Below are 21,775 nucleotides of genomic sequence, written 5' to 3'. Positions count from 1 at the left end.
GGTGGGACTCAAGCCACGCATAGCCTTAAAGGTCAAAACCAATACCTTGAACTTGATCTGGAAACGAACTGGCAACCAATGTAGCTGTCTCAGCAACAGCTGGACTTGGGTCCTCCAAGATGACCTAGTGAGGACTCGTGCAGCTGCATTTTATACCAGTTGCAATTTCTTGGTCAAAGACAAGAGTAGGCCCACATAGAGCGAGTTACAGAAATCTAATCTGTATGGCCATTTAGGATAAGCAACTGAGAAAATTATTTTTCTATTTAAAGTTAAACTGATGGAGTACTAGATTAATAATTACACCTTATGGAAATTGGATGACTATGAGCTGTGTTGTGTATTAATTTTTTAACTAATAAGTACAAATGTCAATACAAATGGTTGCTTACTCTTCCCCATGAATAGCTAGATAAAATATTGTAAAATCAGAATGGAGGAGTATTTTGCAGACATCCTGTTTTCTTCTGGGGTTTAACTGTTCTGTGTTTCTCCTTATGGCTTTCTCGATTGTTTAATTAAAAAAACAAAACAAAACCTGAAAAGGATTATTAATGTTACCATAGAGAACACTCCATTTGGTCTGGTTTGCTCCTATGCTCTTCGTAATGTACTTCTTCTGCTTTCTCTTATCCCATTTTTAGGTACCTTTAAAACCAGGCCGAAGCCTTATGGACTGGATTCGGTTAACTAAGAGTGGGAAAAATCTTTCTGGTCAGAAGGGAGGATTGATAGAAGTGACTGAAGAAGTGCTTGCCAAACATAATAAGAAGGATGACTGCTGGATATGTATAAGAGGTGGGTTGGCTGTTTTGTTGTTTTGGTAATACTCAGGTATTTTTATGATTGGATTCATGGAGGCATAAAGACTGTGACAGGCCCCTTGCCATATTAAAGTTTACATATGAAGTGCTTTTGATGGTGGTGTTTCTGTGCATACATAGATCACGGGAATAGGAAAAAAAACTGGAGTTCCTTATAAAAATGCAGAATTAGCCTGTTGATCTAAACTGGGGATCCCCATTTTTTTTAAAGCTCCGTGTGGTGTGTGCAACCACAGAAATGGCCGCTGCAGGAGACAAAGACTCCTCCACACAGATAGAGGAAGCTCAAGAGCAGGGCATAAGTGAGGTATGCTGCAGGAGGCAAGAGAGAATAAAATGTTGGAATGGCAACTGCCACTGAAATATTATTTTGAGTTGCATAGCCCGTCATAAGCCCTGTTGGGCAAGAGCCCTGGGTGTAACTCCCTTTCTGAAAACATGTGGGCACCAGGGAAGATCTTGGTGGGCAGCATGTTTGGTATCCTTGATTAGATATGTGAAATTTCCAGAAACTTTAGACCCGGAGGGGACTCCCCCCCCCTTTTTTTTTTAAATAAATGGTCATTTTGGTAAACAAAATTAATTTCTTATGAAACTTGAACGTAACATAAAATAAGTCACTTATTAAGCACAGAAAATGTACTAATTGGCACATTTGTGGAATTTAAAAGTATGTTTTTTTTCTCCTGTAAGAAAAATTGCAACTGTACCCAGAACTTGAGAAAAAGTAGTAAATTGCTGCATCCCAGCTGCCTTAGCACTTGCACTTTCAGTTTTTGCCATTTGAGAGGTAGGAAAAATAAAGTTGAACATAGAAAATGTATTCTGTACCAAAACAAAAGTTGTGTTGGACAAACATTCTTTCATAATAGATAGGACTACCAGCATATTTGCATATTAATTGAGGGCACCAAACCCTTTATATAATGTAATATCATTAAATGGATTATAGCATATGAATTTTTGCCAGAATTATTTACATTTTAAAAAATCTTGAGAGTGTGTGTATATTAAATTTAAACAATGATACTACACATTTTGGATGAAAACTTGTCTTTCATTTCACATTCCAAAGAGGGGCATTATAGGAATTTTTTCTTAAAATACTCCCACTTTTTTATGCTATATAAAAAATATTGCCTTCAGAAGCATTTTATTATTCTAAAAAATAACATACATTATAGGGTGCTTTCCCCAATTTTTTCCTTTTGAAAAGTCGAAAAGGTGCTTAGAAGAAAAAAAAATGAGGCTATAATACTTTTTTCCTAGTTCCTCTCCTCCCTCCGGTCTTCGCATCGCTTTCCTAATTTAAACATGGATTGGTGACGACTGAAGGTGTGAAATCTCACAAGTAAGCTTTTCTCTGTCCTTTCTGGAATCAAAAGTATGTCACATAGTGACAGGGTTCTGGAATTCCCTATAAAGATGTGAGAGGGTACATCGAAGTCCGTTTTACGTATTCACAGACCTCCTGGAGAGAAACAATACTCATCAATAGAGGCCTTAGGCTATCCAGATTTCCCCTCTGCAGCAGCAACCTAGGAGAATTGAGCATACAACATGGTGGCTTGTTAGTTTCCAGTTACAATCGTTGGGGGTTAGCTTTCTTATTCCTTGTTCATTAAGAAAAACGAGTATGCTTCAGCACTGGGTTCCATTTTTGCATCAATTCCTTACTTTTGATAGGCTTGAAACTGGAGAGTTGAATTGAATCAGACAAAAATGAGACAGAATTTTGCTTAGTTTTGGACTGGAAACATGCTTTCATTTGAAAATTGTTGAATTGGGAATGTTGGTGCTGCCCTTTCCCCTTTCAGTAACACTTTTTGATTAGAAGTTACATTCAGTAGTCTACAAATACCTAATGATGAGACAGATGGTATTTGTGGTGGTGTTTTGCAGCATACCGGTTTCAAATATCTTAAATCACAAAAACGATAATAGTGAGTTTCCTAAACTGCACATTTACTTATTCCAAATGCTTTGTATTTGGTTCCAGTATGCTCTTTAGATCTTTTGTCATAGTATACTCACTTAAGAACGTTATTTATTGAATGTGCTGTACCCTAGTGATTAGAAAAGCAATATAGATAAGGATAGACTCCAAGAAGAAGTTTACTATGGTTATTTATGTGAAGCACCTTCTTCAATTAAACTGCAGTATCATTTATCTTTCCTATGTTACAGTGTACTTCTTACTCTGCATTGTATTCATATGGGATATTTGGGTTGAATGTGTTCCACTGCCATGTTTATGTAAAAAGGACTCCTTTGTTGTAACAATCTGAAATCCATCTGTTCTGTTTGCATCTGTGAACAACCAGATGTATCTTGCAAACTTGATTGCTAGGTTGGGGTTAATCACCTGTTTGTTTCTAGCATCTGGTATTTATAGATAAAATGCTTCACTTTCATGGGTGTTTCATTTGGCGATAATGACAAGTAGCTGCTGTTAGATTTTCTGAATCTGCATAATTCTTTTTCTGTTTAGTACTTGTTGGTTTTCCTAGCTGGGATTCTGTATATTTATGTATCTATATATGTAAATCATCTTAATTTTTACTAGCATTGTTCCTTTCATGTTTTTTTTTACAGTTCTTGGTAGGAACACTGGGAGTTTGCATTTAGCTAGAAAAGTGTTATGTTTTATTAACGGGCATAGTTTCTTGATACTGAACAGTGTAGAGTTTAGTAATTTCCCAATGGTAACTTGTTTCCTGCAGTTTTAATTTAAGTTCACAGATACTACATCTTCCTACAGTTCCTGTCTGATGCACCAATAGCCGCACTCCTCTAAAGGAATTGAACCGTTGAGTCTCATGAAGATAAAACACTGTGTGTGCACAATGCATGTGTGTGTATATATATCATGTGTGTTTGTGCACAATGTTCACGAGTGTTATGAGGAGAACTTCTCAGAATTCTGTGAAGACAGTAGGAACCAAGCTATTCTCTTAATAGCATGGTGTGTTTCATTTGCGGCACAGGTTGGATGATTTTTAGAGAAGAGTATTTCCCAAATTAATGCTTACTGTAATTCAGTCTGTGTTTGCATAGTGGATACGCTACATGGAGGCAAAGCGTGTGCTCCTCCTGCTTTTCAGCTATGATGAAAATGATGATGTGAGTTCATGTTGGCATGCAGAGATTAGGAACAGGAAGTGAATATATGAAACTTGGCTAAAGCTTCATATTCAGTGCTAAGAAATGAACACTAGATGGCATTATCAGCACATGTGGGCTACAAATGATTTTCTGTGTACAGCTAGGCCAGAGGTATAGTTTGTTTTAGATAAACATGGCATATTTTCCCGGCCATACATTATAATATTTATGGCACTATTGAATGGCGATATGCTATAGAAGAAACAAAGCATTTTGTATCAGTTTTGCAACAGTTCTCAAACCATAGACCATAAGACGAATAATGCTGGATAATCCTAAAGGCCCAGCATTCTGTTCGCACAATGGCCAACCAGTTACCAGTTTGGTGTAGACTTCTAATCTGGCATGCAAGGTTCAATTCTGCACTCCCCCCACATGCAGCCTGCTGCGTGACCTTGGGCTCACCATGGCACTGATAAAGCTGTTCTGACTGAGCAGCGATATCAGGGCTCTCTCAGCCTCACCTACCTCACAGTGTCTGTTGTGGGGAGAGGAAAGGGAAGGCGACTGTAAATCACTTTGAGCCTCCTTCGAGTAGAGAAAGCGGCATATAAGAACGAACTTCTCCTCCAAGCCCTCAAATGGGAAGACTGCTTGGGCTCCTCAGCAACTGATTTAACAAGTCATGCTACCTCCGGTACTAGAGGGAGTAGATATCTATCATGCTTAGTAACCATTGATAATACAGTCCGCCATCATAGTCCAGTCGTCCATGAATTTTTCCACTTGCCTTTTAAAGCCTTTTAAAGATGTGGTAGCCATGACCACCTCTTGTGGTAACCAGATCCACAAGTTAACTGTATGATGTGTGAAGAAATACTTCCTTTTATCTGTCATGAATCTCCTACCCTCCCCTGGGTTCTACTGTTAGCGGGAGAGGGGGGAAAGTTTGTTCCTGTCACCTCGCTTCTTGCCATGTGTCACTTGCTTTCTTGGTCTTTTGTTGCCCGCTCAGATCCCAGCATTGCATATATGAAGCTGGGATTATTTCCCACAATGTACATCACTTTACACTTGCTCATATTGAATGTCATTTGCTCTTTGAATGTTCTTTGTATTTAGGGGGTGGTCTACGGCAGTGGTCCCCAACCCGTGCACCGGGCTGCGGCTCCCTCTCCCCGCCCCCCCCCGCAGTAAAAAACTTCCCAGGCCACAAGCTTGCGGCCCAGGAAGTTTCTTACTGCGGGAGGGGGGGAGAGGGAATCAGGGCCGCGCATGCGCGATGCGCGGGTGCGGCCGCACATGCACGGCATGCGCGGGCGGGCAGTTGCCCTGCCGGTCCCCAGCCTCAAAAAGGTTGGGGACCACTGGTCTACGGCATTATATTCCTCTGATGATGTCCCTCCCCTCCTCAAACCCCACTCTCCCCAGGCTCCATCCCCAAACCTCTAGGATTTTCTGTTTTCAATCCTGTCTTCATCCCAGTCAAGAGCTATCTTGGTTAAGAGCAGCTGCTTCTAATCTGGCAAGCCGGGTTTGACTCCCCGCTCCTCCTCCACATGCAGCCATCTGGGTGACCTTGGGCTCCCCATAGCACCGATAAAGCTTTTCTGACTGAGCAGTAATATTAGGGCTTTCTCAGCCTCACCTACCTCACAGGGTGTCTGCTGTGGGGAGAGGAAAGGGAAGGCTTTGCTGATAATTTCTAATTCAAGTAGTTTCCTGTTGTTGTCTTCTTTTGTGAACTACATCTTGTTGAAATCGGGTGAGCAGTTCATCAGCAGTGGTCCTGGAAGATTGAACTTTTCTGTCAGAAACTGATTTTTTTTTCTTTTTTTGTAATGCAAGTTTAGGTGATCTATTGTCAGGTGATAACATTTAACATTGGAAAATGAGTACCAAGAATGTCTAATGTTGTTTGGTTCTATAATTTGGGTATCTGGATAGATTTGGGAACAGCACTGGTGTTTGAATTACCGTATTTGCCGGTGTATAAGACGACTGGGCGTATAAGACGACCCCCCAACATTTCCACTCAAAATACAGTACTATGGGCCACTATGGGCAGCTATGTCTATCCCAACTGAAGTGCAGCCGGCATATAGGACGACCCCCCCCCCCCACTTGGAGGCATGTTTTTCAGCGGGGAAAAGTAGTCTTATACGCCAGCAAATACTGTATTTGCGGGTGTTGGTCCCTGTAAATGGTCTGATGATGCTAGTGACCAGTCATTTTGTAGGTCAGCTCTCTGTAACTTTAGGAGATGAGAGACCTTCTCACTTCCTTCAGTAGGGAATTCCTGGCATTGTAATTTTGGTTTCAGAATAAATTGGTACATTTGTTATTAAAACAGTGTTAGGAAAAACCTGATGATGTGTAGCAGTTTGAGTATTAGAGCGGACTGTGGAGATCCTGGTTAAAATTCTTGTATACCTTGAAACTTAACAGGTGGCCTACCTCACAAGGTGGTTGTGAGGGCAAAATGGAGAAAGGAGTGCATGCTGCCTGAGCTCTTTGGAAAAATGGTGGGATAAAAATGTTAACTAGTGTCGTGGGAAAGAAAAAAAGCAAGGTCTGTGAACCAATTAACTATTTACTAGTCTGGATTTTAATTAATTAAATTTATAATTATCTGTCAGGGTACCCTTTTGAGAATTCTGAAGAAAAAAACAACTCATTTTTAATTTCAGCATTTTAATGAAACCATCATTAAAAATTCTCTATTTTGGCCTGGTGAGAGACTGGAAATACAGAATGTTGTTCGTTACAGTTAACTGACTAGATTCAAAACAGCATAAAAAGTAAAAATGCTTATGCTTATTGTCACTCTGGAGGGAGTTTTGGAAGCTGGAGGATAGGTAAGAGCAGACATGGAGTTGCCAGGCTCACAACACTGAGAGCACTTTCAGGTGCTTGCCTTTGATAGAACAGACAGTTCTCTGTATAGCTTCTCATTCAGTGAGGCATAGAAATACTACAGGAGAGCATGAGGCGATGCAGTCAGATGAGCAGCGTCTCAATTTCATGTGGTATTTTGTGCTAACAAGCCAGCTTTGTAGCTATAATGTTTTGATGAGCAAGAATTGAAGAGCCAATATGCTGTCGAGAGGTTTCCAGGCCTTTACCCTGAAAAGGTTTCTATTAGTAAAATTCACCAGTAGTAGATTTTGGTATCAGCATGAGTATGGTGAGAAACGTGCCCCATGTACATGTGTGGTTAGATTATCCTTTCCCTGAGTAGACTCCCAAAGTGACAATTTTGAGGGTCAGGAAAAGTTCTAGGGCAGTAGTTCCCAGCCTTTTTTTTTTTTTTTTTGATAAGGTGACCCACAGATCCAAATTAACTTGGTATGGCGAGCCATCCAGGGCTGGCCCAGGGGTATTTGGTGCCCCTAGATAGACTATAACCTTGGTACCGGTCTAATTCAGCATTCCATTTTCTACAGTGCCCCCACCCCATGTTTCTGAAAAACCAAAAAACATCACACAAAGGGAGCAGCTACATCCTCTATAAACACCAAGCATTCTGACACAATAGCCTTCACATAGATAGGTTACATTCCAGTCTTCAACCTCTCTCTCCTCCACTATATTCTTGAATCCTTGCTGAGATTCTACAACACTCATTCTAGTAACCATCAGGACACATTTTTACTTAACATGTGTATGCAGTGAAGAAAAAAATACCAAGTGATGCATGACATGGAGATATTTTTTCCGGAGTCGGATTTTGGTTTTCAAAATGCAATAGAGAATGTTGGAAGGGGCAGGAGCCTCCTTCAGGGAAGGCTGGCCCAAGATCCACTTTCAGAGGCTTTGCCTTTGGGGTCGTGAGTCACAGGTGAAAACCATTGCTCTTGAAAATTCTATGGACAGTTCCAAAAAACAAACAAACATAGAATAGTCAAAAATAATTTACTAAACTGGAAAAGAATAATCAGATGCCTAATTTCAATATGTGAACTATCCTTTCTCAACTTTTTTACTATTGAGAAACCCCTGAAACATTCTTCAGGCCTTGAGAATCCCCAGAAGAGCATGACTGTACAGAATCTGGTGGGGAAGCATAGCTGTGTACATGCCCACCTGGGGCCCCTCCCCTTCCCACCTCCTCCAGGTCTGTCTTTGGTCATTTTGCTGGGGGGGGGGGCGGTGAACATGGTGATACGACACATGGTCTTATCACCCAATAAATGTTTAACAATTTTTTAAAATATATTAAAAATATATTAAAAATCAACTCCCACCTATTTAGGAAACCCTTCCAGGGCTGTCAAGAAACCCCAAGGTTTCAGGCAGAGAAAACCTGAAAGTTTGAGTCCCCTTGCGCCTTTAAGCTCAACCAAGTTTAATTCTGTGCATAAGTTTTCCTATGCACGTAAGTGCTTGAACCAAGAATTAAACTTTGTTGGTAGACTCCAGCTTTGTTCTCTTGCTTCAGACCAACATGGCTACCCACCTAAATCCTGTCTGTAGCTTTGATTATGTAATTCTGGCCGTTGATGGACTGTCATTTTTCAGTACAGCAGTGTTTTCAATCTGAATTAAGCATAATCTGTTTCATTTACAACTTTATAAGATTTTTGTTTGCATTACTAAGTGGATCCATTTATATATCCTTTTTCTTTGCAAGAAAATCTGTATATTTTGATTAGACTGTTAAAAGTTGCGGTTTTTGTTTTGTTTTGTCACACTTTTCAGGTCTCGTATACAATGTCACACCATATATGGAATATCACCCAGGTGGTGAAGATGAGTTAATGAAAGCAGCAGGTGGAGATGGCACAGACCTCTTTGATCAGGTAAAAATTTCAGGTGGCCTTGGGTTTATGGAAGCATAATCCAAAAATTGTGTTCTGTTGTCTGTTGGAACCACTACTGTTTTATCACCTCCTTTTTTTGAATTGTAGATTATGTATTTTACTGGAAAAGGACCAGTTTTAATAATAATGCTCTTCTTTGAACTATAGATTATATTGAATTCACTTCTGTTGCTTAACTTTGGACCTGGGGTTAAATTCAGAGATCTTTAAATAGGTATGTTTTCCTTGCTCTTGGGTTATTGACCAGTTATTTATGGCAGCTGAGAAAGTTGACCTTAAAAAGGGTTAACAGTGTAATGTGGCTCAAACCCCCAGCTCGTTTTATGTATCTGTTCAGGAGCTAAGTTTTGCAATATCTTTGTTAGTCTTAAAGTGTAACGAGACCCCTTTGGTGTTTACTACAGCATAATAGCATGGCTGTTTCTCTTTACTTACCTTAGTAGTTTCCTGGAAAGGTTTAAAAGTGTTAACTGTTTTCTTTCATGCAGGTTCATCGTTGGGTCAATTATGAATCAATGTTGAAGGATTGTCTGGTTGGAAGAATAGCTCTTAAACCTACTGCTGCATTGAAAGGTATACACAATAGATAACACTGAGAGGAGTTAGAATAGATAATATTTTACTGCTGGAGCCAGTAGGATCAAGTTTGAGTCTTCTAAAAAATGTACCAATGTATAAGTACCGATTGGTGTACTCTGTCTAATGTGTACCAGGCCCTGACCTAGATGGCCCAGGCTAGCCTGATCTCAGAAGCTAAACAAGCCAGTCCTAGTTAGTATCTGTATGGGAGACAACCAAGGAAGTCTGGAGTTGCTATGCAGAAGTAGGCATTGGCAAACCATCTCTGGTAGTCTCTTCCCTTGAGAACCCCATAGATTCACCATAAGTTAGCTGGGACAAAGGAGTTAAGTGGCTACACCAGGGAACTCAATTGTGGTCTGTTGAAGCTGCCCCAGCTGGGCCTCATCTACTTTGAGCTGGGTACTCCAGTGGTGAGCTGTCAAGTCGCCCCTTCTGCGTTGTCTCTGGCGTGCTGGGGAGGGGTGTTGCCTCTGGCCGGGGTGATACTGATGCAGAGGGCATGGTGTCCACCTGGATGGGGCCTAGCTGTGCATCCCTGTCAGGACTTTGTTCGTCCATCAGCATCTTGCCACGCTGTCCCAGCTCTTCCTCATCCTCGTGCTGTGAGAGGAGCGGCGGCCGAGCTCCTGGTGCAGACGCAGATGTGGTCTCTGGTGGCAGGGGCACAATAAGAAGATTTAGTTACTAGAATTCCAGTATCTCGTACTGAAGGGATAATCAATAAGAAGGTTGCATAGGATTTTGAACTCAAGTATAATTTATACGGTCTGTATAACGTAATGAATTCCTGGCCATCATGTGGAGTATTCCTGTTCACAGCAGAACTTCTTACGTGATGATTATGGACTTGGGCCTTGTGTGTCATAGATTAACTTCTGATTCACTGGCTGATACTGAGCACAGAGGATTCTCCTTTGGACTGTGACAGAGAATGATTCTGCAGAGTAGATTCCAGCTCAGCCTGAAGAGCAGCAATGGAAAGCAAATTCAAAGCAAGGGGAACTTTCAGATCTGCAGCAGACTGGGCTCTGCATGACCAAGGTGCCTGAAAAATCTGCGGATTCCTCTGGCTTCTGCTGAAAGCTTTGGAGCAGGGGTAGTCAACCTGTGGTCCTCCAGATGTCATGGGCTACAATTCCCATGAGCCCCTGCCAGCAAACATGGACATCTGGAGGACCACAGGTTGACTACCCCTGCTTTAGAGAGATAACTTCTGGATTAAACCCATATACTAGATTGAGTTTTTTAACACATTTGTAATATTTTTCTATCTCCTGAAAAATCTGCTGATGAGACACAGAGACAGGCAGTAACAAACATCCTCTGAAAATCTCTTGTCTTGGAAACCCTGTGGGGTCACCATAAATCTCTGTGACTTGAGGACACTTTCCAGCACATACACGTGGTAGATTTTTACTAGTTTCTAGATTTATACCCACATCCCTATCTTTGGATAATATGTCTCTGTCTTTCCTGTTTGTTTTGTTAGCTCCCAGTCATACGTGATTCAGGGGTCTGCAACTCTCACTTGCTGTAGATATGGGATACCCTCAGGAGTGGGCATGGAGTGTGTGAGCCCCATTATTGGATGTTTAAACAGCTTTCTCTGCTATTAGACTTTGACTACAGTACTGAAAAGTTGCAGTTCAGTTATTATGGACAGCGGTTCTGCTTTTATGTTGTACTTTTGAGTATATGTACACTTTTTTTTTTTCAAATTTACAATGCAGCCCAAAGACATTATCTTTTTGCAGGAATACTATAATTGTTTGAATGAAGAAGCTATGCAAGAAGTAATTCTGGATGTAATCAACGTCCCAGACCTTACAACTATTTAAAAAAAAGTCTTGAGGAAGGTTTAACTAATTTATTCATTGTGATCTTAAAAGGGTAATGCATTGTGAGTGGAAAAGAGACAGAACTGAAAAGGGAGCCACTGTGGGGGCTTTCAGGAAAAGGGAAATAGTGGGGAGGAGAAAATGAGATGCCCTCCATGAGACCTTGCTGATACCCTGTTAGTCTTTGTCTAAATGTGAGAAACACATTTAGCTGTTCTAGAATTCTTATAACCCATCTATCATGGTAACAAAGAAAACCCAGGGTTAGGGATTTTATTGTTGCTTTGAGGCTGGTGTTAGTTGCATACTTGGATCTGAATTGTGTGAATATAACCAAGCAGAGTAAGCCAGGATGGTAGAGCTGAAGGGGCTAAACAGCAATCTTTAACCTTCAGCAAAACAGTTTTAAACGTGATTCAAAGCATTCAAGAACAGGCATCATAGTCCAGTTTCAGATTGTGTATGTGACTTGTACATTTACTATTGTTTGTGCTATAAGTGGTTATTAATCCAGTACTGCCTACCAGGTATACAGTATAAACATTCCCTTCCCCACTAGAAATAAAAAGGACACAAAAATAGTACAAAGATGACTTTTTAAAGGCCTGTTTATAATGCATGCATGTGATACATGTATCTTAGCTAAATATTAATTAAAACCTTGAGCCTGATGACTGTCGGCCATTTTATTAATATTAGGTGTGCTTCAGTTTTTGTCTGTAAGAGAAATCTGGGCATTTAGTCTCAGGACAGGCTTAATATAAGAATAATTCTCCTCCACCAGTTGTCAGAAACCATATCAAGAGGGAAGAAGGAGCTATATAAAACCCAGATGCTCCTCAAAATTCTGAGTGGCCTTTCCAGGATTTATATGTCATAGAATCATAGAATTGGAAGGGGTCATACAGGCCATCTAGTCCAACCCCCTGCTTAACGCAGGATCAGCCCTAAGCATCTTAAAGCATCCAAGAAAAGTGTGTATCTTTGCTTGAAGACTGCCAGTGAGGGGGAGCTCACCACCTCCTTAGGCAGCCTATTCCACTGCTGAACTACTCTGACTGTGAAAATTCTTTTCCTGATATCTAGCCTATATCGTTGTACTTTTAGTTTAAACCCATTACTGTGTGCCCTCCTCCAAATAACAACCTTTCAAATACTTAAAGAGGGCTATCATGTCCCCTCTCAACCTCCTTTTCTCCAGGCTGAACATTCCCAAGTCCCTCAACCTATCTTCATAGGGCTTGGTCCCAGATCATCTTCGTCGCTCTCCTCTGTACCCATTTCAGTTTTATCTACGTCCTTCTTGAAGTGAGGCCTCCAGAACTGCACACAGTACTCCAGGTGTGGTCTGACCAGTGCCGTATACAATGGGACTATGACATCTTGTGATTTTGATGTGATGCCCCTGTTGATATAGCCCAAAATGGCATTTGCCTTTTTTACCGCTGCATCACACTGCCTGCTCATGTTTAGTTTACAATCCACAAGTACCCCAAGGTCTCGTTCACACACAGTGTTACCTAGAAGCGTATCCCCCATCCAGTAGGTATGCTTTTCAGTTTTCTGACCCAGATGCAGAACTTTACACTTATCCTTATTAAATTGCATCTTGTTCTCATGAACACATTTTCCCATTGTGTTTAGATCTCATTGAACTCTGTCTCTATCTTCTGGAGTATTTGCCAGTCCTCCCAATTTGGTGTCATCTGCAAACTTGATGAGTAGTCCCTCCACCCCCTCATCTAGATCATTAATAAATATGTTAAAAAGTACCGGGCCGAGCACCGAACCCTGAGGTACCCCGCTACTCACCTCCCTCCAGTCTGATGAAACACCATTGACAACAACTCTTTGAGTACGGTTCTTTATCCAATTCCCTTTCCACCTAACTCCCTGAAAATCCAGATTGCAATCCTTCAATTTATCCATCAGAACATCATGGGGAACCTTATCAAAAGCTTTACTAAAATCCAAGTAAACGACATCAACAGAATTTCCACGATCCAGCAAACCTGTTACTTGGTCAGAAAAGGAAACCAGGTTGGCCTGACAGGACCTGTTGGAGACAAATCCATGCTGACTTCCTTGGATCACCAAATTGTCCTCCAGATGCTTGCAGATCGCTCCCTTTAATATCTGCTCCATTACCACAACAGAGGTCAGACTCACTGGTCTGTAGTTTCCCAGGTCATCCTTCCTCCCTTTTTTGAAGATCGGAATAACGTTTTCTCTCTCCCACTCCTCCAGGACATCTCCAGTCCTTAAAGAGGTCAAGCAGAGTAAGCCAGGATGGTAGTTCTTTGAGCACTCTCGGGTGCATTTCATCTGGCCCAGGGGATCTGAACTCATCCAGTGCAGCTAAATGCCTCTCGACAACCTCTCAGTCCATGTCAACCTGCCACCCAGACACTATCTCTTGGCTGCTGCCATCTCTAGATGTGCCTTAACCCTTTGACCTGTGGGAAAAAAACAGATGTAAAATAGGTTCTTATCCTTTCTGCTTTCTCTGCATCCTCCGTTAGAGATTGTCCATCCACACCCAATAGTGGGCCTATTGCCTTCTTTACTTTATGTTTACTCCTCTCATAACTGAAAAATCTTTTCTTGTTACAGTGGGCTTCCCTGGCCAATCTTAGCTCACTCTCAGCTTTGGCCTTTCTGATGATTGATCTACTATGCCTAGTAACCTGTAGGTACTCTTCTTTAGAGCTCTGTCCTTCCCTCCATTTCCTGAACACCCCCTCAGGACCACATGACTCCTGTTAAAAATTGCTGTGATAGTTTGTTGTTTGGTAAAAATAGACTGATACAGCTGAAACTTAAAATGTAACTTGTCTACTCATGGTCTACTGATTTAACATCTGATTAGCTGTAAAACAGTTGACTTGGGGAATGTTACTTGCATTAAAATATGGGGAACTATAGATACAGTCAGTGAAACTAATTCTAGGTCATAATGATTACTGCTTCAGTTGCATTTATGCTAATTTTGATTATAACATAGTCTGTGGATCCATCCTTTGGCTATAGAATCAGAGTTGGAAAGGACCTTCAAGGTCATCTAGTCCAACCACCTGCAGAATGCATATTCACAACTACCTACCCACCCACAATGACTCCAATTCCATGTCCAGATGATGCCTCTCCCCAAAAAACCCCCCAGAATCCCTGGTCAGTCTGATCTGGAGGAAATTTGCCTTCTGTCCCTGATCTGGGCCTTCAGTTTTGCATGTCATTAACAAGTTCTCTGCCTATGTCAACTCCCAAATGTCAGTGGAACTGAGAACTTGTAAATAGGTTCCATATGAAAGCTGCTTGACATGGCTGCTTGTACAGAGCAAGTTGTTGATATGAACTGGGTTGCCCTGCGTGTTGGACAGCTTTTCTCTCTCTTGCCACATATACTACACTGCAAAGAGAAACTACAGTGTCTCCATACTAGTGAATTGCCTTGTTAGAAGCAGTACATCTTGTCTTTCTACCAGCTCTTTGGTTCATACAGTGATTTCACATTCTCCGCATTGCAGCACTAGTCACTGGGGAACTGGCGTTTTACAGAGCATAACTCACTTTATGTGCATATTGCTTACGAAGTCAGTCATCAGTTGCATGGCTGGTATTGTAAGAAGAAACACAAGAAGAAAATACTATTTAAAATATAGTATTCCTGACTATGTTGTTTACATTTAAAAGATAGCAGCTGTATGGGTTGGGTCCAGTAAGGTATTGGCAGGAGTCATATACTGCAAAATGTTTTTTTCCCACTTGTTCCCAGCACAGCAATTTCAGACACATCTGGGGGGAAAAAAACAGCAGCAGAGGTCGCAGAACTTATTTGGGGAGGAGAAAGAGGCCTCTTGCCCCAGCAGTCTTGCTCTAACAGAGGTACCTCTGGCAGAAGAGGAGGGCCGAGGCAATTTTGTTCATCTCCAGCCCCTCCTCACTATGTGTATGTCCCCCCCTCCCCCATTTGGGATCTGTGATTGTTTTTATTTCAGAGGGATTTCTGGTAAATGGGGAATGGCAGGAATTATCTGTTTCATATATCTCCTGTGTGCTTTATTGGGTCCATCGTTTAATAATTTCTTCTTTAAGATGCTTAAGAACCATATCTTTGTACTCTGTATTCCTCAGTTTATGGACTTTTGCTTTAGTTCTAAACTTTTGTATTGTTAATATTACTTTCTTTAACTTGTTTGAGCATTATTGAATTTTCAGCATTAAAGATTTTTTTGCCCTGTATACTTACATAGTGTAAGTATGTTGTCCTCATCTTCAAGAAAGGGAAAAGGGGGGATCTGGATAACTACCAACCTGTCAGTTTGACATCTGTGGCTGGCAAAATTTTGGAACAAATCATCAGTCAGTCCTTGAGCAGCTGAAACAGAGCTGTGATTTCTAAGACAGCATGGGTTTCACAAGAACAAGTCATATCAGACCAAACATATCTCTTTTTTCAAGAAAGTTACTACCTCACTGGATCAGGGTAATGTTGTGCATTTCAGTAAAGCTTTTGATAAGATTCCTCATGATATTCTTGTTGACAAGTTGGTAAAATGCAGTATGGATCCTATTATTGTTAGGTGGTTCGATAATTAGTTGACAGACCATGCCCAGAGGGTACTTGTTAATAGTTCAGCATCCTCTTGGAGAAGAGTAACAAGTAGAGTGTGTCAGGGATCTATCCTGGGGCCTGTGTTGTCCAACAAATTTATAAATGATTTGGATGAGGGATTAAGGGGGGGTACTAAACTGGGAGGAGCAGCAAATACAACAGAAGACAGAATCAGAATACAGGATGGTCTTGATAGGCTCAAGAAGTGGGCTAAACTGAAATTCAATAGGGACAAATGTAAAGTTCTGCATTTGGGTAGGAAGAACCATCTACACCAATATAGGATGGGGGAGTCTTGTCTTGGCAATAGTATGCGTGAAAAGGATCTAGGAGCTCTAGTAGACCATACATTGAACGTGAGTCAGCAGTGTGAATTGGTGGCTAAAAAGGCAAATGGGATTTTGAGCTGTATCAAACGGAATATTGTGTCCAGATCGCAGGAGGTGATGAAAAACCAGAGCTTTACTCTGCTCTGGTTCGGCCTCATTTGGAGTACTGTATTCAGTTTTGGACACCACAGTTGAAGAGAGACGTAGACAAACTGAAGCATGTCCAGAGGAGGGCAACAGAGAGGGGTCATTAGACAAAGACATCTGAGGAAAGGTTGGGGGAGCATGGTCGGTTGATCCTGGAGAGGAGATGACTGAAAAGGGATCTGATAACCATGTTCAAGTATTTAAAAGGCAGCCATATAGAGAATGGAGCAGAGTTGTTCTCTCTTGCCCCAGAGGAACAGACCAGAACCAATGGGATGAAATTAATTCAAAAGAAATTCCGTCTAAACATCCGGAAGAAGTTCCTGACTGTTAGAGTGGTTTCTCAGTAGAACAGGCTTCCTCAGGTGGTGGTGGGTTCTCCATCTCTGGGAATTTTTAAGCAGAGGCTAGATAGCCCTCTGACAGAGAGACTGATTCTGTGAAGACTTAAGGGGGTGGCAGGTTACAGTGGATGAGCAATAGGGTTGTGAGTATCCTGCATAGTGCAGGGGGTTGTACTAGATGACCCAGGAGGTACCTTCCAACTCTGTTATTCTATGATTCTATGTGTAACATAGTGCATGTTGTAAACTGCCTCAAGTCCAATAGGAGAGAGGCGGTCTAGAAATGGAATAATAACTTCAGAAGGTTTTCTGCTGTCATGATCGGTACCTTTTTTTTCATACGTGCAGAGCCTTGTCATGCTACACCTGAAGAAAAGGAAGTCTTAAATGGTAAGTTACCATGTTAATAGTATCCACTTAAAAAAAAATAGGCAGCATACAGTCGTGAGATTCAGCATTAGAAAATGGTCAGAAGCCAGGTAGCTCACTTACCTAACCAATTGCATGATTATCTGTCTCAAGCTCTGTGTTCTTTTCCCAAACAAATCAAACCATGTAAACCAAGACACAGGGAGTCTCAATCAGAAAGCAGTTGCTCAGTGCCGAAAGGTATCTGCAGAACATCTAGCCTTGGTCAACTGAAGCAACAGGAAGCAAGCATCCTGAAGCTTCTTTAGCATTGTAAGACTTTGACTTTTGCTCCCATCAAAATCTATAATACAAACACAGAAAACTGCAAGTGGCAATCTATAGATATTGATTCATCTTTTACCACCCCATTTTGCTTAGAACCTGGTTGTAAAGATATCAGTGGAGGTATAGTGGGAGAAGTCTGGAACTCCTCTTTGTTCCTTATACATATTTTTCCCTGTGCTCCTTTTCCTGATCAGTGTTCTTGATTTCTTATTCATTACTTCTTGTTTTCGTATTGTTTCCCTTCACTATCAGTCTTATATTGAGGCTTGTTAAGCAATGTCTGAGTGTGCTTGTATTAATCGATAATACTGTGATTCTTCCATGTATAAATGAACCAGTATTTCTATATTTTCATTTCTGAGTGTTTATAAAAGGTAGGCTTTATACTTTCTGGTTGCAAAAGAAATTATATTACTGTTCTCTTTAGGAAGTGACAGATTTTGCCATAAGTAGCATATCTCAGAACAATTTACAAGATAGATTTCAACAAGCTTGTATGAATGTATTAATCCAGTTCCAGTGTAAAAAAAGAGTGTCTGTATGTAAATATGCATTAGGAATGAATTAATATACCTTTGAACAAATTTTCAAGGCAGCAGATAACTAACAAGCTCCGGACAGGGTGACAGCAAATATAATACATGGTAATTATGTGAACATATTGGAAAGTGTTAAATCAATGAGGAAATAAAAGAACATCTCATAGAGAATGTTTGTTTTTCAGTTTCTATCCCACCACTCCCAAATGGTTTGTGGTGGTTAACAAAGCTCTCCCCAGTAGCACCACATAAAACATTAATTTAAAATCTCTAATTACAATCGCCCTTGATGGAAAAAACTCCCCCCAACAATAAAATAAATACTCAAATCTATCACTTTGCTACTCCTGAAATTACTCAGTCTTTCTGACTCGTACTCCCAGATTCTTGCTCTTCAGATCACTTCCCAAGGCCATTTATAAGAAGTCAGCAGGTAACGGATATGATGATACCAAACAAGCTGACAATTAAGTAACCTAAAACTAATTTGGAACTGGGAAGACCGAAAGAAAATAAAGTATGGGAAAAATTGAATAAAATAAATAGAAGGTTGAATATTTAGCAGAAGTTATCAAGGCGCAACTGCAACACCATTTGTCTTGCTAATTTGTAGCACCACAAATCATATGTATGTCAATGTGTGTAAAATAGCTTAAAATAATTATGTAAAAGGAATAAAAGATTAAAAGGGATGAATTGAGATCTTGATAACTCCTCCATCTACTTGACAAGGGAGAAAACAAGGAGAGAAAGCTGTTACCGCAGGCAAGTTAATAGGTTAGGAAGAATGATTGAAAGCTGCTGAAAAGCTAAAGACTAGGAACAGAAAAAAAACCCCAGAAAACAAAAAGAATTAGAAGATAGAAGCTCTGGACATGGAAAACAGGGTTGTCTGCTGTCTCACAATGGAACAAATATGCTAATCAGAACTTTATACTACTTGATTCTATCACTGCTGTTCTTGACCTGTAACCTAATTTTAGCATTCATAATTCATATTTGAATAACCCTTTTGGCACAATTGCTTCCTGAGGAATTGCTGCCTTCAAAAGTATGCTTCCAATATAGCTCACAGGAAAACATATTTTGCTGAAAATTTCTTGAAAGAAGCAAAATTAGATCTCATTCGTCTTCCCTGTCCTTCCCATTCCCATTTCAAGAAGGGAGCATTTTTCATTCATTCACCCCTTTTGTCCCTTTTCTGTTTTCCCTTTCATTGACTTACACAATAACATAATGATTCCTGCAATTTTCCTTTCAGTCCCTTTCTTTAAATCCTCTGACATTGAAGCTGACATTGAAGTGCCGAAACTGATAGATGGCATTTTTGGGGCCCCTTCCATCGCCAGACCATCCTGCAAAGTTTCATCTGTTTTAACTGGGGTGGGGGCATCAGTTCCTGGGGGGGATACAATTGACTTTTCAAACCTTTTAAAATTTATTTCCCCCCCTCAACTTTTAACCTTTCTGGTTTGGATTTCTTATTGAGAGAAAAATCATGAATGTTGCCCTTCTTAGAAGTGGTCTAGGCTAAAGATTCTCTGTGTATATGAAAGGCTCAATCTGAAGGCATGTTTTGTAAATATTAGAGCAGGAGTAGTCAAACTGCAGCCCTCAAGAGATCCATGGACTACAATTCCCACGAGCCCCTGCCAGCACTCGCTGGCTGGGGCTCATGGGAATTGAAGTCCATGGACCTCTTGAGGGCTGCAGTTTGACTACCCCTGTATTAGAGGGTAGAATGTGTAATATATGTAGTCTCTGTGGACAACATAGTGTGTTAGAGCTCCCAGAACAATAACAACTATGAGAGAAAAGTAATAAAAGAATACAATTATTTTTAGTAAACCAAATGTAGACTCTATTCTAGTGGTATGTGGATCACATGCTTCTAAAGACCCAATGGGGCATTGTAAGAGGGTGTGTGTGATTTCTTCTGGTTTCCCCCTCCTACTTTGTCCCCTGTTTGTTTATTTGGAACACTGTTACGCTATCTCTCAGAGGGACCCTGCCTGAGTCACCATGCAGAATAAAGGATAATAAAAACATAAAATATTGAAATACTCCTAGTGGGATCTGACCAGTGCAGTATACAGCTGGACCATGTCATCTTGTGAATTTTATGTGATGCCTCTGTTGATACAGCCCAAGACTGCATTTTCCTTCTTTACCATCGCATCACACTGTCTGCTCATCTTTAGCTTACAGTCCACAAGTACCCCATGATCACGTTTACACACACTGCTACCCAAAACTCTAAACTCTATTCTCTTCTCATTTTTGTGATCCATATGTAGAACTCTGCACTTGTCCTTACTGAATTGTATCTTGTTCTCGTTTGCCCACTTTTCCAGTGTGCTCTATATCATTGAACTATATTTCTATCTTTTTGGGATGTTGGCTTGTCTTCCCAATTTGGTGTAATCCACAAATGTATTGAGGAGTCCCCCTACCCGCTCGTTCTGATCATTGATAAAAATATTGAAAAGTACTGGACCCAGTACCGAGCCCTGTGGCACCCCAGGCAACTAGAATTGGGCAACTTGCCTCCCCAAAAATCATTAGTTTTCAGCTATTTTACGTGTTGAGGATGACAATTAAAAATAATGTAACAATTTGTTGTTAAAATGTAAGATGTTATTCTATAATTTGGCTAGATTTACAGTGATAGGATGAAGAAGGTAAAGTAATGTATTAAATCTTGATTTTTCACTATATGGGAACCTTCTGTGCTCTGTTCTTTTACATATGCATCCTGTAATTTAAGTTGATGACTAATTTCCAGTTTAGGACTTGTTTTTGGAATCTTATTGCCATCATTTTAAAATGCCATTCCAAATTCTGAATAAAGGCTGTGTTTTCATATAACCAGAGTTGATATTTAGATAAGAGTCTTGATGTAATATCTAGTTGAGTGAAAAGTATGACATTTTATTTTGGTACCCAGTTTCTGGTCCTCTTGCTGTGATATGGGGTTTGAGCTTACTCCTGCTTGTCAGCACCACTGTTTACACTGTGGAGAGCATTTTTCGGGCACTCCATCCAGGGCTCATGTTTTTCTGTAAGCTGGGAGTGCCTAGCACCAGAGGCGCATGCTCTGCAGAACTACTTTCACTGTATTCAAAGAACTGTTCAAACAGGAGGAACTCATAGACTGGATCCAAGGCAAAGTGTTCCACTTGAGCAGGAAGCCTCAAAATATTGATTCTTCTGTTTCTAACTTGCTCTGTAGCCATTAGAGCATTTGCAGAAATGCTGTGGGATTATCACTGTTGCCAGTATGTTGTGAATTTTAGCATATTGAGCATATTTCCTTGATCCCATAAATGTAGTTTTATACGCATGCCATGAATTCATTGAAATTGGCTTCCAAGGATTGTACATATTCATAAGGATAGATTCAAATGGGTAGCCTTGTTGGTCTGAAGTAGCACAATAAAATCAGAGTCCAGTAGCACCTTTAAGACCAACAAAGATTTATTCAGGGCGTGAGCTTTTCAGTGCAAGCATTCTTCCTCAGACTATGATCTTCTTATATTCCCTGTGATGTAAGAAGATCATAGTCTGACAAAGAGTGCTTGCACTCGAAAGCTTATGCCTTGAATAAACCTTTGTTGGTCTTAAAGGTGCTACTGGACTCTGATTTTATTATCCATAGGGATAATGTTTGTTTGTTTTGTGTACATGTGTTTGGATACGTGAAGTCTGTGCATGCTGTACTTTTAGAAATATTATTTTTAATTGTATCACTCCAACATGTCTGATGTGGAGAGGTAGGCAATATACGTTGACTAGGCTAAGCTCAACTGCCTCCACCCTCCAATTTAATGAATCAAGAGTCCCTGTTAACAACTGAATTGTGCCTAAGCTGATGGTGCTTCATTTGAATGAACCATTATATTACAGACCCTCCATACAGTAACAAGTTTGAGA

General features: G+C 40.5%; 1 protein-coding gene across 5 annotated transcripts in view; it reads left to right on the top strand.

The window, feature by feature from the left end:
• Positions 1 to 21,775, top strand: part of CYB5R4 (cytochrome b5 reductase 4) — a 45,064-nt gene that overhangs the window by 3,750 nt on the left and 19,539 nt on the right. For 4 of the 5 annotated variants that reach the window (XM_077305452.1, XM_077305414.1, XM_077305444.1 and 1 more), the window contains exons 2-5: positions 645 to 798; positions 8,631 to 8,731; positions 9,241 to 9,325; positions 16,956 to 16,997. In XM_077305452.1, coding sequence (XP_077161567.1) covers positions 672 to 798; positions 8,631 to 8,731; positions 9,241 to 9,325; positions 16,956 to 16,997 — 355 coding nt within the window. In that variant the 5' untranslated portion in view covers positions 645 to 671. The remainder of the gene's footprint in view (positions 1 to 644; positions 799 to 8,630; positions 8,732 to 9,240; positions 9,326 to 16,955; positions 16,998 to 21,775) is intronic. The other variant, XM_077305424.1, reaches the window with a different exon arrangement.

Source organism: Paroedura picta, chromosome 1, assembly GCF_049243985.1.
Source record: "Paroedura picta isolate Pp20150507F chromosome 1, Ppicta_v3.0, whole genome shotgun sequence".
In the NCBI taxonomy this organism is placed as follows: Eukaryota; Metazoa; Chordata; class Lepidosauria; order Squamata; family Gekkonidae; genus Paroedura; species Paroedura picta.
This window is presented reverse-complemented; position numbering and strand designations above follow the sequence as displayed.